The following is an 11394-nucleotide window of genomic DNA, read 5'->3' as shown; positions in this document are numbered from 1 at the left end:
GGACAGGAAAGGAAAGGTCCCCCACAAGAGGCGTCTGCTGCTTTAGGAAGGAGCGAGCGGTCCAGCAGGTGCCAGCAGGCCCTGGGGCAGAACTGTGTTCAGGCTTCTGTTCTGAGGCTCACCCTCTAGGCAGCCAGGACCATGACCCTGTGTGTCCGGCTGCTTTCACACAACAGAAGAGTTGAGAAGCTGCAGCAGAGACCATGTGGCCCACAAAGTAAAACATTTACTGTCCCACCTTTACAGAGATCATTTGCCAGCCTCCGTTTTAAAGGTGAGAGAGAACAGCTGTTTGGTTACATAGTCTGATGGGAGAACAGAGGGTCAGAGGTGGGAAAACTGCTTTTCCTCAGGGGCCAGAGGGGGGAATGGACAGTTAAGGGACAGAGAACTCCTGGTGTGGCTTCCACACTGGGCGGGGCTGGCACAGCAGGGAAGGCATCTTCCCCTGGAGGCCCAGGCTCAGCCCCATGGTCGTCCTGGACTTACTGTCCCCCAGGATCAGTTCCACTTCCTCGTCTGCATCAGAGTCTTCATCCTCCCCGTCCTCTCCCTCCTCCAGAAGGTTGGCCAGCTCCTCGTCAGAGGGAGAGAAGTCATTGTCCCCATCCTCCCCTGCGTTCTCGTTGTTGTCATCCTCCTCCAACTCCGCCTCCAGCAATTGGTCAGTGTCAAGGTCATCGAGATCATCAGTGTCATCATCATCTTCATCGTCATCTTCCTCCTCCTGCTCCTCCTCCTCCTGGTAAGAGAGCATTAGGTCCATTAGGAGGAAACAGAGGCCTGGCCGGGGAGTTTGCCCGACTTCCCTAAGGACGGGAGGGAACTGCCAGTGGAGAGAGCGGTCCCCGCGGTTAGCACAGACTTCAGGGCCAGCAGACTCATGGTGAGGCAGCCACCAGCATGTGCGTGGCCCCCTAGACACCAGACGAGGATGGCTACTTACTCCACGAAGGCATTACCGATCATGCAGCTCTATCCCAAGAAATAGGAAACTCGCTTTACAGAGGCCTCTGCCACTGACAGTGTGGGCTCCTGGCTAGTACCCCCAAAGGGGCTGGCTCTTCTCGGTCCTGCACCAACCGAACCAAGTGAAATCCGAGGCGGCACTGGAACAAAAGCTTCAACCCCTGGAATCTACCTGTTCTTCTACCTAACAACACAGGAAGAACACAGCTGCTGAGCCATCAGCTCCTCAGCCCTTCACATTCTTGCCAAGGACGTGGGTAGACCTGGAACAGTGCTATCATAAGCAGCGCCTGAACCAAACAAAGCAGACATTCACCGTCCGGACGCTCACAGATAACCCATGTTCTGTGCTAGAGAAACTCCACGCTTGTATTCTGCCAGATTTCGACTTTGCGCTAGTATCCAGTTTCCCTTCAAGCAAGAGAGGACACAGCGCCTCTTAGCCTCTTAGCTTTGACAGAGACGACAGGTGTTTCCAAGTAAATGTCATTAACAGTCACTTATCCTCCTGCTCAAATATCAACAGCCAGCTTGGCCGGTAGGAAAAAGATTCTACTTCCTGCAATAATAAAATATAAAATCCATTTACTCCAGCAGCCAGCTCACCGCATTCTCCCTCCTCCTGCCATCTCCAGTCTCTACAGCTCTCTGCGACCTTATCCCTTCCAGAGGCTCCATGACGCTGCCCATCTTCCAGAATTACAGCAAAGCAGTGACTGCTCACTGACCATCTAATACCAACTTCATAGAATCCCAATTTCTTGTTAAGTGAGGTGGCTCTGCTCAGGTGTAAGCATCAGAATCACCTGGGAAACGTTTTCCAAAACACACATGCCTAAACCACACTCAGGGTCCACAGGGCCAGTCCTTACAAATGAAGCTCACACAGGCGGAGTTGGAAAGGCTCCCCAGGAATGGTGAAATGGCCCAAATGAAGAGCCAGAAGCACAAGATTACCTCTGAGTAATTCTACTTTTCTTAATAATAGGTACCCTACCCACAGACCCCCCTCCCCCAATGACAGAACCTAAAACGTGAATCCAGGTATTACCACGGACTTTCTCTGCTACATCGAGCTGTCCTGTTCTCTAGGACTTAAACAATGTCATCTTTTAAATCAAAATTCTTCGTGAATATATGTCTATTCAAAAGAAATAGCTTTTAGCCTATATTCCCTTCAAAAATATAACCAATCCCTTAGAAAAATAAACGTCTGGTCATACTTTAAGATGTGAATCTAAAAATGAGAATAGCAGAATAACTTTTCTAAAAATGTAACTCAAACCCAAGCCTACGTTCTTAATATTTCAACATGTCATATTTTGTAAAACTTAAACTCCTGCTTTTCCTCCTTTTGACATTTGTCCTGGTGTTAACTGTCCTTAAAAGCTAAAAGTTCATTTCAGTTGTAAATGCTTGTGTTTTCTCTCCTCACTGACAGAATCTAACGTACATTTTAAACTTTTTAAAAGGAAAAAAAAGGCAGCCTTTCAGGTGTCCCTGACCAGGCTTACAGCAGGAGCATGACCCACGAACACGCCCCACCGCTCCTGGCAGTAGGAGCACCCAGGAGGCACAGCATGCAGTGGTCCCGGGTTCCAAAATGGATGGAGAAAAAGAGTATTAGCCCCCTTTTAATATAAAATTAAGATTATAATTAGTTGAAAAGTACTGGCTTTTCAAAATCTAGGAACAATGATCAATTATTAATCTTTGATTTTGTAATTTTCCTAAAAGCCAACATCAAAGTTGGATTGAATTGATTTTTAAAAACACAAATACCAAAATTCCAGTGGATAGCAGGAGCTTTGATAAGTGGCTGGCTTATCTCTGCTCTTATCAAATGCCTGAAGGCCAGCAGCCTAGCAACCTTACGAACCAAAGACTATAGCTGTCAATTCATACAGGCATTTGTGCTGGGCCATTTTATCAGATGGCAGCTGACCAGTCAGGCTTCAGAGTTTATTTTGCTGAGGTGAAAAGGCAAATTCAAAGGTGCTCCTCACAGGTGCCTGCACCCCTAAGCGATTTAAGTCACACCTGGGACACCTGAGAAGACCTGCGAGCGATACCCAGACGAGGACAAAACTTTAAATAGCAAATGACTCATATGAAAATTAAGACCCGTTTTAAGATCAGGTGAAGCGCACACAGGAAAGGGGAGAAGTGGTGAGGAGAAATGTGCTGGAGACAATAAATGCAGCAAAACAACTGCGTGTTCTCGGAGGGCATGTGAGTCAACGGAATTAAGAAAACTTGCTTAAATAGACATGGTCTTGCCCAACTGGCGTGGCTCAGTGTTTGAGTGTCAACCTATGAACCAGGAGGTCACAGTTCAATTCCCAGTCAGGGCACAAGCCTGGATTGCAGCTCGATCCCCAGTAGGGGTGCAGGAGGCAGCCAATCAATGATTCTCTCATCACTGATATTTATCTCCCTCTCTCTCCCCCTATCCCACTAAAACTTCTCTAAATCAAAACACCAAGGACTTCAGGGTGAAATCAGTTTCAAATGATGTCCTTCCTGTGAAATGGACCTGGTAGCAGTAGGTAGGAAATGTGCCCGGACCCTGCGCAACGCAGAGGCAATGCTAACTCACCCCACTGCTCGCCTACCCCCACGCCTCGTCTCCACGCTGGAACGCTCGCAGGCTCCTCCAGACGGGGCCTAAGGCCACTCGTTAGGGCCCTCTGGAGCCTGCTGCTCTTGACCCTCACTGCCCATGCCCAGGACGCTTCCTTTTCCTTCCTGCCTCAGTCGCCAGTGGGCAGCGTTTACAGAGCAGGGGCAGGCTGGAGGAGAGCACTGGCCAACAGGAAGGTGAGCTTCCTAGTGTCCTGCAGTGGCCCCTCTCCCCACCCAGAGCACCTCTGCCCTTAAAGAGACGACAAGCACCAAAACTAAGCACCACCACAGCGGAAGAAAAAAACCAAAAGGAACCCAAAATCTGGAAAGAAGACATTTACCAGCCTTACTATCTGCAACAAGAAAGCAAAGCCCTGTCATTTACTTTAAACAGGAAAGATCTGCCGAAACTCTTTGGAACTGATACTGACACTCTGCAGGCCAGCCCCTGGCACCTGACCATAAACTAATCCCCTCAGAAAGGAAAAGCTCACATTCCCTGGGGCATCCTACCCACTCAGAGTTCATAACTGTTTAATTTCGCACAAGCACCGAAGTCGTCTCTGTACCTAGAAGCTCTCCTGTTATTCTGAAAGTGGACTGCGCCACAGAACTGACGTCGGGAAGTCAGCCAGGGCACTGGTCCTAACTCACAGTGGCACGCACAGGACCATCGGGTGCTGGTTAATGTTCTGTAATAAAATCTTCCTTCTGACTTTCAGGGATCAAGGGCACATGCCAGGCCTTCGGAATATGCCAACAGGTAGCAAAGGCTGTTCTTTAAAACCCCTGTAGCGAAAAGCAGAAGAGCATGGCCTCTCTAAACATTAGGAGAAAGAAACTCAAAGACACTGACCTGGTCCTCCTCCTCGTCCTCGTCCTCTGCCAGGCGCTGCCTGCCCACTTCGTACAGCCTGCACACTGTGTCCATGTTGAGAGCATCCATGCTGCTTTGGTTCTGAAACAGAGCACCCAGTTCACAGGGAGTCTTCAGAAAGCCCGCCACACCCCACACCTCGGCTCTGCCTGGCACCCGTGCACCCTGACCCCACAGCTATCAAAGGCCCCAACACCCCAAATTCTTGAACTGATTCTAAAAATGTAATACCTAGGACATAGAGAAGAAATGAAAAATAGGACAAGAAGGCTGGGCTAGTGAGGAATATAAACACGAGAGACCACCATGCTTGGAACAAACCTGTCTGGCTCTGGTGAGAGGCAGACACCTCTAAAAAAGCGTGACATGAATCCAAGACAGTAGGAGACAGGACTCTCCATGCTGTTTTATATTAGCATTTTCTTATTCCTCTTATCCTGCAGATCTCCCAAACCCCAGCAAATGAGGTTATCAATAACCTCCCCTCAGGAATGCAGCCACTTTATAACATAGCTCACATCGATCCACATTCCTGTGGGGCAGTGATCCTAAACATCCCAACCAAAGAGCAGGCTTCTGAAGCGCCTTTACCTCGATGACAGCCAGGTAGCAGTCCTTGGTGTCTGTGCACAGGTCGAAGATGTTCCGCTTCACATCGATGGTCGCTGGAAAACAACGTGACAAGGCTCGGGACTGGACTGTTGCTGTGACCTTAAAACCCGCTTTTCCTCTCAAGGAATTCAAGGCGATTGGTCACAAATATTTCCATAACTCCTCTGCTTTTCAATGAAAATTACATCATCAAAATATAACAAAACAATCAAGGTCTGCCCCTTCACGCTTACCTATAGGTTTGTAGTCAGTTGCGTTAAATGTTCGGAAGGATGATCCAAAAGGGCTTTTCATCCTCTCTTCCATTAAGTCATCTTCATCATCTGCCTGCAGCATAGCTGGTGGGGAGGAAAGGGGGAAAGAGCAGGGGAGGGCAACACTATTAGAATCAAAACATCCCCTATTCACAGGTGTCCTCCTTGCAAATCCCAGCGAACAGCAAACAATATCCTTAACCTTTCGTCTAGCTCCCAACAAGTGGTAACAGGGTGAAGGTGGACAACATCACAAGACAACAGATGCAAAGCTTTTTCTTTAAGTTCATGATACACATGGGAAATCACTGCGTGAAATTTCTTTCTATACAAGATTTACTTATCTTCAAAGTCAGTGGCCTCTTACCCTAAATCAATATATTTTTCATCTTCTTTTTGTCATCATTTGTGTATCATTTTATCTTTTATACCACAACTTTCAAATGCTTTCCAATTCACATTTGAGAGCATTTTCCAAAAAGGAAGTATCAAACTAAGTGAGGGGGGAGCGAAGGGAGAAAGAAAATAACAAAGAAAGTAAAAAGTTTATTACCTCCATACATCACTGTCCCCGTGTGGTTGAACACTACTCGGCACTGATCCAGAGCAGGAACTGTATGTAAAAGATGGAAAGTGCGAAGGTCCCACTAGGAGGGGGGTTGTCAAGAAAAACTTTTATTTTATTTTTTTAAGAAAAGCTACTTTATACAAAACTTCTTATCTAACAACCTGGTGGGAATTCTGAAATATTGCTTACCACCCTCCGCGCCCCTCCCCCCCCACTGGTATTGATGTTTTAAAAGTCAATGAGATCAGGGTAAAATAAAAGCATGTTATAGAATAATGTCCCTAAAAATCTCCTTCGGTATCCTCACATACATGAAAGCTACATGAGTTCCCTTCCTCTCAATAGAACTTCATTTTACTCTTACACCTACCAACTGACTTCTATAGAGCACAAGTAAATCCTTCTGAAGATAGATAAAAGTCACTTCAATACTTGGGAAAACGAAAAGCAGCAATCTGGTCAATTTTCACAACACAAGCACGCTAGTGAGAGTCATCGGAATTACCAACAGGGACGTGAGTGCTCTGGAGACACACTAGCACTTCACACCAAAGCAGAGGCACCAGTGTGACCTGTGTAGATACTTTCAGCAGGTATTGACAGGTATTGACAGGGACTCTCTATCACAAAGAGAGAAGTGGAAAGTAAGACCCGGGTATAAAGGATACAATCTCAGTATTAATGATGACCTCCAGCCCATTCGGATGGAAAACACCACTGATGTTCATGTTGAACTTGTCGAACTTGTGGATGGCCTGCGCAGAGCGGACATCCCAGAGGACGCCATCATTTAAGACCAGATCATCTGTAGGATTAAAGGTGGCACAGTTCCTCTTGTAGTTGTTGGCAAGATCTGGGTTAAACAGAGTCAACAGCTTGTTGCCAGTCTGAATATCATAAATCTTTAGAGAAGAAGGGGTGGGAAGAGAAAAATCAGACCAATCCATTCGATGACAAATTCAAAGAGAAGTTGTATAAAATATCTTTCCCATGCTTTCCAAAACCCACCAAAATTACAAAAGCCCTGATGTTATAACTGGAAAACAGGAAGACCACAACCATCATAGCCAAGTTTAAGTGCTTTGGTTCCCATTCAAGGTTTGAAGAGTCCTCACAGGGAGGACAATGAGAAGTGTGACTGCAAAAGGGAAGAGAAAACCACCTTCTTCCTCCACCCCCTTTCGAGAAACAGAACGTGTTTCTAAGATTGAAACTGAGAGATTCTCCATATGGACTAACCAGCAATTATCCACAGAGTATCTTAAGGGTAACTTTCTGGGAAAAGGCATTATTAATGAAGTACCCTTTTCTCCTTAAAATCTCCCAATGTACATACTTTAGCCCTAAATACTAAAAGTTCCAAGTCTACAATGTGCAGCCCATGTAGAGACCAGATCTTTCCCGTCAGCTTACAGACATGCTATAATATTTTCAATCTTTTTTTATTTTTTTTTAATATATTTTATTGATTGTTTACAGAGAGGAAGGGAGAGAGATAGAGAGTTAGAAACATCGATGAGAGAGAAACATCGATCAGCTGCCTCCTGCACATCTCCCACTGGGGATGTGCCCGCAACCCAGGTACATGCCCTTGACCGGAATCGAACCTGGGACCTTTCAGTCCGCAGGCCGACGCTCTATCCACTGAGCCAAACCGGTTTCGGCTCAATCTTTTTTTAAAAAATCCTCTAATATTGGAACAAATAAGGAGACACCACAGGAAACAAACAAATCCAGATCATGGGACAAGACAACTAGCCTGGTCTATTCAAAAGTCAATGTCATGAAAACTGGAGAAATGATTCTTGGATTTAAAACATTAGTGAGACACAACAACCAAATGCAACATGTGAATCTTGGCTGGATCCTGGTTCCCAAAAAAAACATTTGAAACCGAACATATCAGGAACAATCAGGAAAACTGAGTATGGAATGGATATTGGATGACATTTGGGAATTACTATGAATTTTCTTAACCTGGATAACAGAGTGTAACTATGTAAGAATGTCCTTACTGTTAGGATATACTAATATATGCTGTAAGACAGGAATAAAACATCATGATATTTGCAACTTACTTTCAAATGATTCAGAAAAACACACACATTTACACAGAAATATGGCTAATTATTAAACTGATGAATCTAGGTGACAGGTATATGTACTATTCTTTCAACTCTTCCACATATTTTAACACTTTCAAAAGTTTGGGAGAAATACTTCACCACCCCTAATCCCTCACCTCAAGCTACTACCCACCTCTCTGCTTTGTTTTCAGCAAAACACTTCAAAAGACCTGTCTATACGCAGTGCCATCTGCTTCTCTCCTCTTCTCTCATGAACCCACTCGAATCAGGTTTCTATCCCATGGAAACTTGCATAGAACTAGCTGCTGACATAGTTAACAATGACCTCCATGTTGTTAAGTCAAAGGTCACCTCTCAGTTCTCATCGTATGGAACTCGTCAGCAGTTTCTGACCCAGTCCATCCATCCTTTCTTATCTTCCAGGGCACACCTTTTTCCTGGGGTCTCCTGCTGCCTTACTGGATATCTGCATGGCACCCACACCTCCTTCAAGACAGCACTTAAGCACAACAGCTATCCAAGAGTAAACACAAGTACTCCACACACTAACAAGCACTCTCTACCATTTAACCTGCTTCCTGTTCTTCAGCAACACCTACCTGATACACCACTTATTTGCTTCTTTATTTACTGTCTCCCTAGTGAGTCCCATAAAGGCTGGGACTTTATTTCATCTAAAACTTAGTATTTTAACCAGTTAACTACCATGCATCCAAAACGAAAACCATTCCCACACACCACGATATTTTGAATTTAATTTAAAAAATCAATTTGCAATGAATATTATAAATATATTACTCACAATTCGGGTGTTCTTGAGTATTTTTAGCTGAAAATTCTCACAAAGAGTGACTTTAAAGTTGGTCAGAACTGCCACTTAGGGAAAACATTTTTTTATAGACACAGTGGCATGTGGAGAAGGTCCGCAGCTTGCGTCTACTGGCGCTTATGGCGTACAATGGGTTAAAGTCTCTGCTGTACTAATGACATCTTCTCAACTTGCCAGATGAAGTTCCTGTTCATTCTCTTTACATTTCGCCTGGACAGCTCAGAACTACCTACTTCCTTACACTTGCAGACCCGAACCAGAAAGACTCGTGGAGTAACTGCTAGTTGCCCCAGGACCTAAGTCCTCGCACTCAATCCAGAAGACTCAGTGCAAACAAGGGTCTAACAGTGTGAAAGCTGAGGGCTCAGGACTTACGTGGGCGATGTCTCCTTTTGTGCCGATGACGCGGTCCTGGGAGTGCTTACTGAACTCCACGTAGTGATCTTCTGTGAAGGAATGCCTGCGGACAGACAGAAGCACTCAGGCGGCCGCCTCAGGACATAATCACTCAACTGACTGAAAAGAAAGGTGATCCTCAGGCTCATGCCCGAGCACACTCACCTGGAGACTGTCACTCCCAGAGAGGAAAGTATCAGACACTTAACATTAAAAAGAAAATTCCCTTCATCCAAGCAGATGCAAAATCATCCATGGGAATTAGTTGATTAAAGGAATTGCTAACAGCCCTGCCGGTTTGGCTCAGTGGAGAGAGCACCGGCCCGCAGACTGAAGGGTCCGGGTTCGATTCAGGTCAAGGGCACGTACCTTAGTAGCAGGTTCCCCATCCCTGGACAGGGTGTTTCTCTGTCTCTCCCTCTCCCTTCCACTCTTTCTAAAAATCAATGGAGAAATATCCTCGGGTGAGGATTAACAAAAAAACAAAACAAAAAAAGAAATGACTAATAAGGCACATGTGCCTTTGAACTATGTCCCAGCAAAGTGTGCAGCTGTCACATGTAAATGGGAGAAAATAAATGATCTGCCATTTTGTTTTGGTTTTGTTTTGTTTTTAATATATTTTATTGACTTTTTTACAGAGAGGAAGGGAGAGGGATAGAAAATTAGAAACATCAATGAGAGAGAAACATCGATCAGCTGCCTCCTGCACACCCCCAACTGGGGATGTGACAACAAGCAAGGTACATGCACTTGACCGGAATCGAACCTGGGACCCTTGAGTCCACAGGCCAACGCTCTATCCACTGAGCCAAACCGGTTAGGGCTGATCTGCCATGTTGGATCAGGGAAGGATCTGCTGTGTGATGGGAATGTATACTCCTAGTCAGCATATCTAGGAATTAAGAAAGTTAAAACCTTATCTTACTAAACGTGAGCCACAGATGAGGAAGAGAGAAACTAGCAATAACTCACAGCATTTCTCTTTTCCCAAAGGCTCTAAGAATCGGATGAAGGGGGTTTAAATAGGTTAAACTATAAACACAGAGACTAGGTTGTACAAGTAGATACATACTTCATATCAAACACTGATTTCATTCCCCAAAGTGCAGACAGAGGCTGGCTCCAAGTAGCAGATGTCAGCAGCAAGGACCCGTCCTGAAAGAAGAAGGAGGCCCAACTTGGGGTTCACTATCTGCCATTAGCATTTTAAAATGCAATCTTAAAAATATAGTTGAATTACAAAGAAAAACTCCCAAGAACCAAGAAGTGGTCTGAAAGTGTGAGAATATATGTACATGCACCCTAAAAGTTACCTGCATTTAAGATAACACGAAGTCCTACTGAGCTAGTAATATAAAATAGCTAAGGTAAGAGGGGGAAACTTGGAAAGAGACCAAGATGGTTCCTCGTTTATTAATATTTGGCCATATTCCTCATCCTTGAAATATCAGTGAACTGAAAACATTTGCTACACTTTCTAGCCAGGACCCTTAAAGGTTTTTCAAAGAGAAAACTCAATAAAGGGTAAGCCTCCTTTACTCTAAAATCAGGAAAATTATTCTGTCATCCTAATAGTCCTGACTTTTAGGAATATCAAAGGTATCAATTCCATCTACAAAATAGTTCTAATAAACTATGACCCACTGGAATCATATAATGCTTATTTTCCTAAAATTCACAGTAATTTGAGATTTCGGACATAAAAATTTTTATGTTCACAGTTGGTAAACTCAGTTTCCAACTGAGGCAAATTAAAATACGTACAGATATATACAAACACATATTTTTATATCTATCGATAGATCATAGATAGATACATGGATAGATAATAGATATATCTCCAGGTCTTAGAACAGAGGTTGGCAAACTTTTACTTCAAAGGCTAGATAAATACTTGCTCTGTGGGCCACGTGGTTACAGGTATTCAACTTTGCCTTTGTAGCACAGAAGCAGCCACAAACAATACATAAACACATGAGCATGGCTATCTATCTCTCTATATATAAAAGCCTAAGTGACCATCGCAACCGAATGGACGACCAAACAGGCTGCATGGGGCAACCAGGCCGGCAGGGGGCTTAGTTAGAGGCGACCAAACGACGAAGCAGCAGGCTGCGTGGGGCAACCAGGCTTGCAGAGGGGGGCAGATGGGGGCGACCAGGCCAGCAGAGGAT

General features: G+C 44.8%; 1 protein-coding gene across 4 annotated transcripts in view; it reads right to left on the bottom strand.

The window, feature by feature from the left end:
* The window catches only part of VPRBP (Vpr (HIV-1) binding protein), a 45468-nt gene that overhangs the window by 7252 nt on the left and 26822 nt on the right, over positions 1 to 11394 (bottom strand). For 2 of the 4 annotated variants that reach the window (XR_001359770.1, XM_014529744.1), the window contains exons 15-22: positions 10293 to 10375; positions 9197 to 9281; positions 6574 to 6807; positions 5891 to 5984; positions 5317 to 5421; positions 5063 to 5136; positions 4451 to 4552; positions 490 to 742 (exon numbers count right to left, since the gene is read on the bottom strand). Coding sequence is in view for 3 of the 4 variants with exons in the window: in XM_014529744.1 (XP_014385230.1) it covers positions 490 to 742; positions 4451 to 4552; positions 5063 to 5136; positions 5317 to 5421; positions 5891 to 5984; positions 6574 to 6807; positions 9197 to 9281; positions 10293 to 10375 (1030 nt within the window). In the remaining variant the exon portion in view is untranslated. Of the gene's footprint in view, positions 1 to 190; positions 743 to 4450; positions 4553 to 5062; positions 5137 to 5316; positions 5422 to 5890; positions 5985 to 6573; positions 6808 to 9196; positions 9282 to 10292; positions 10376 to 11394 lie in introns of those variants that run through there. The other 2 variants (XM_005881909.2, XM_014529745.1) reach the window with 1 other exon arrangement.

The sequence above is a fragment of the Myotis brandtii genome, unplaced genomic scaffold (assembly GCF_000412655.1).
Source record: "Myotis brandtii unplaced genomic scaffold, ASM41265v1 scaffold693, whole genome shotgun sequence".
Classification (NCBI taxonomy): domain Eukaryota; kingdom Metazoa; phylum Chordata; class Mammalia; order Chiroptera; family Vespertilionidae; genus Myotis; species Myotis brandtii.
The sequence above is the reverse complement of the archived record's forward strand: the minus strand, read 5'-3'. Positions and strand labels throughout refer to the sequence as shown.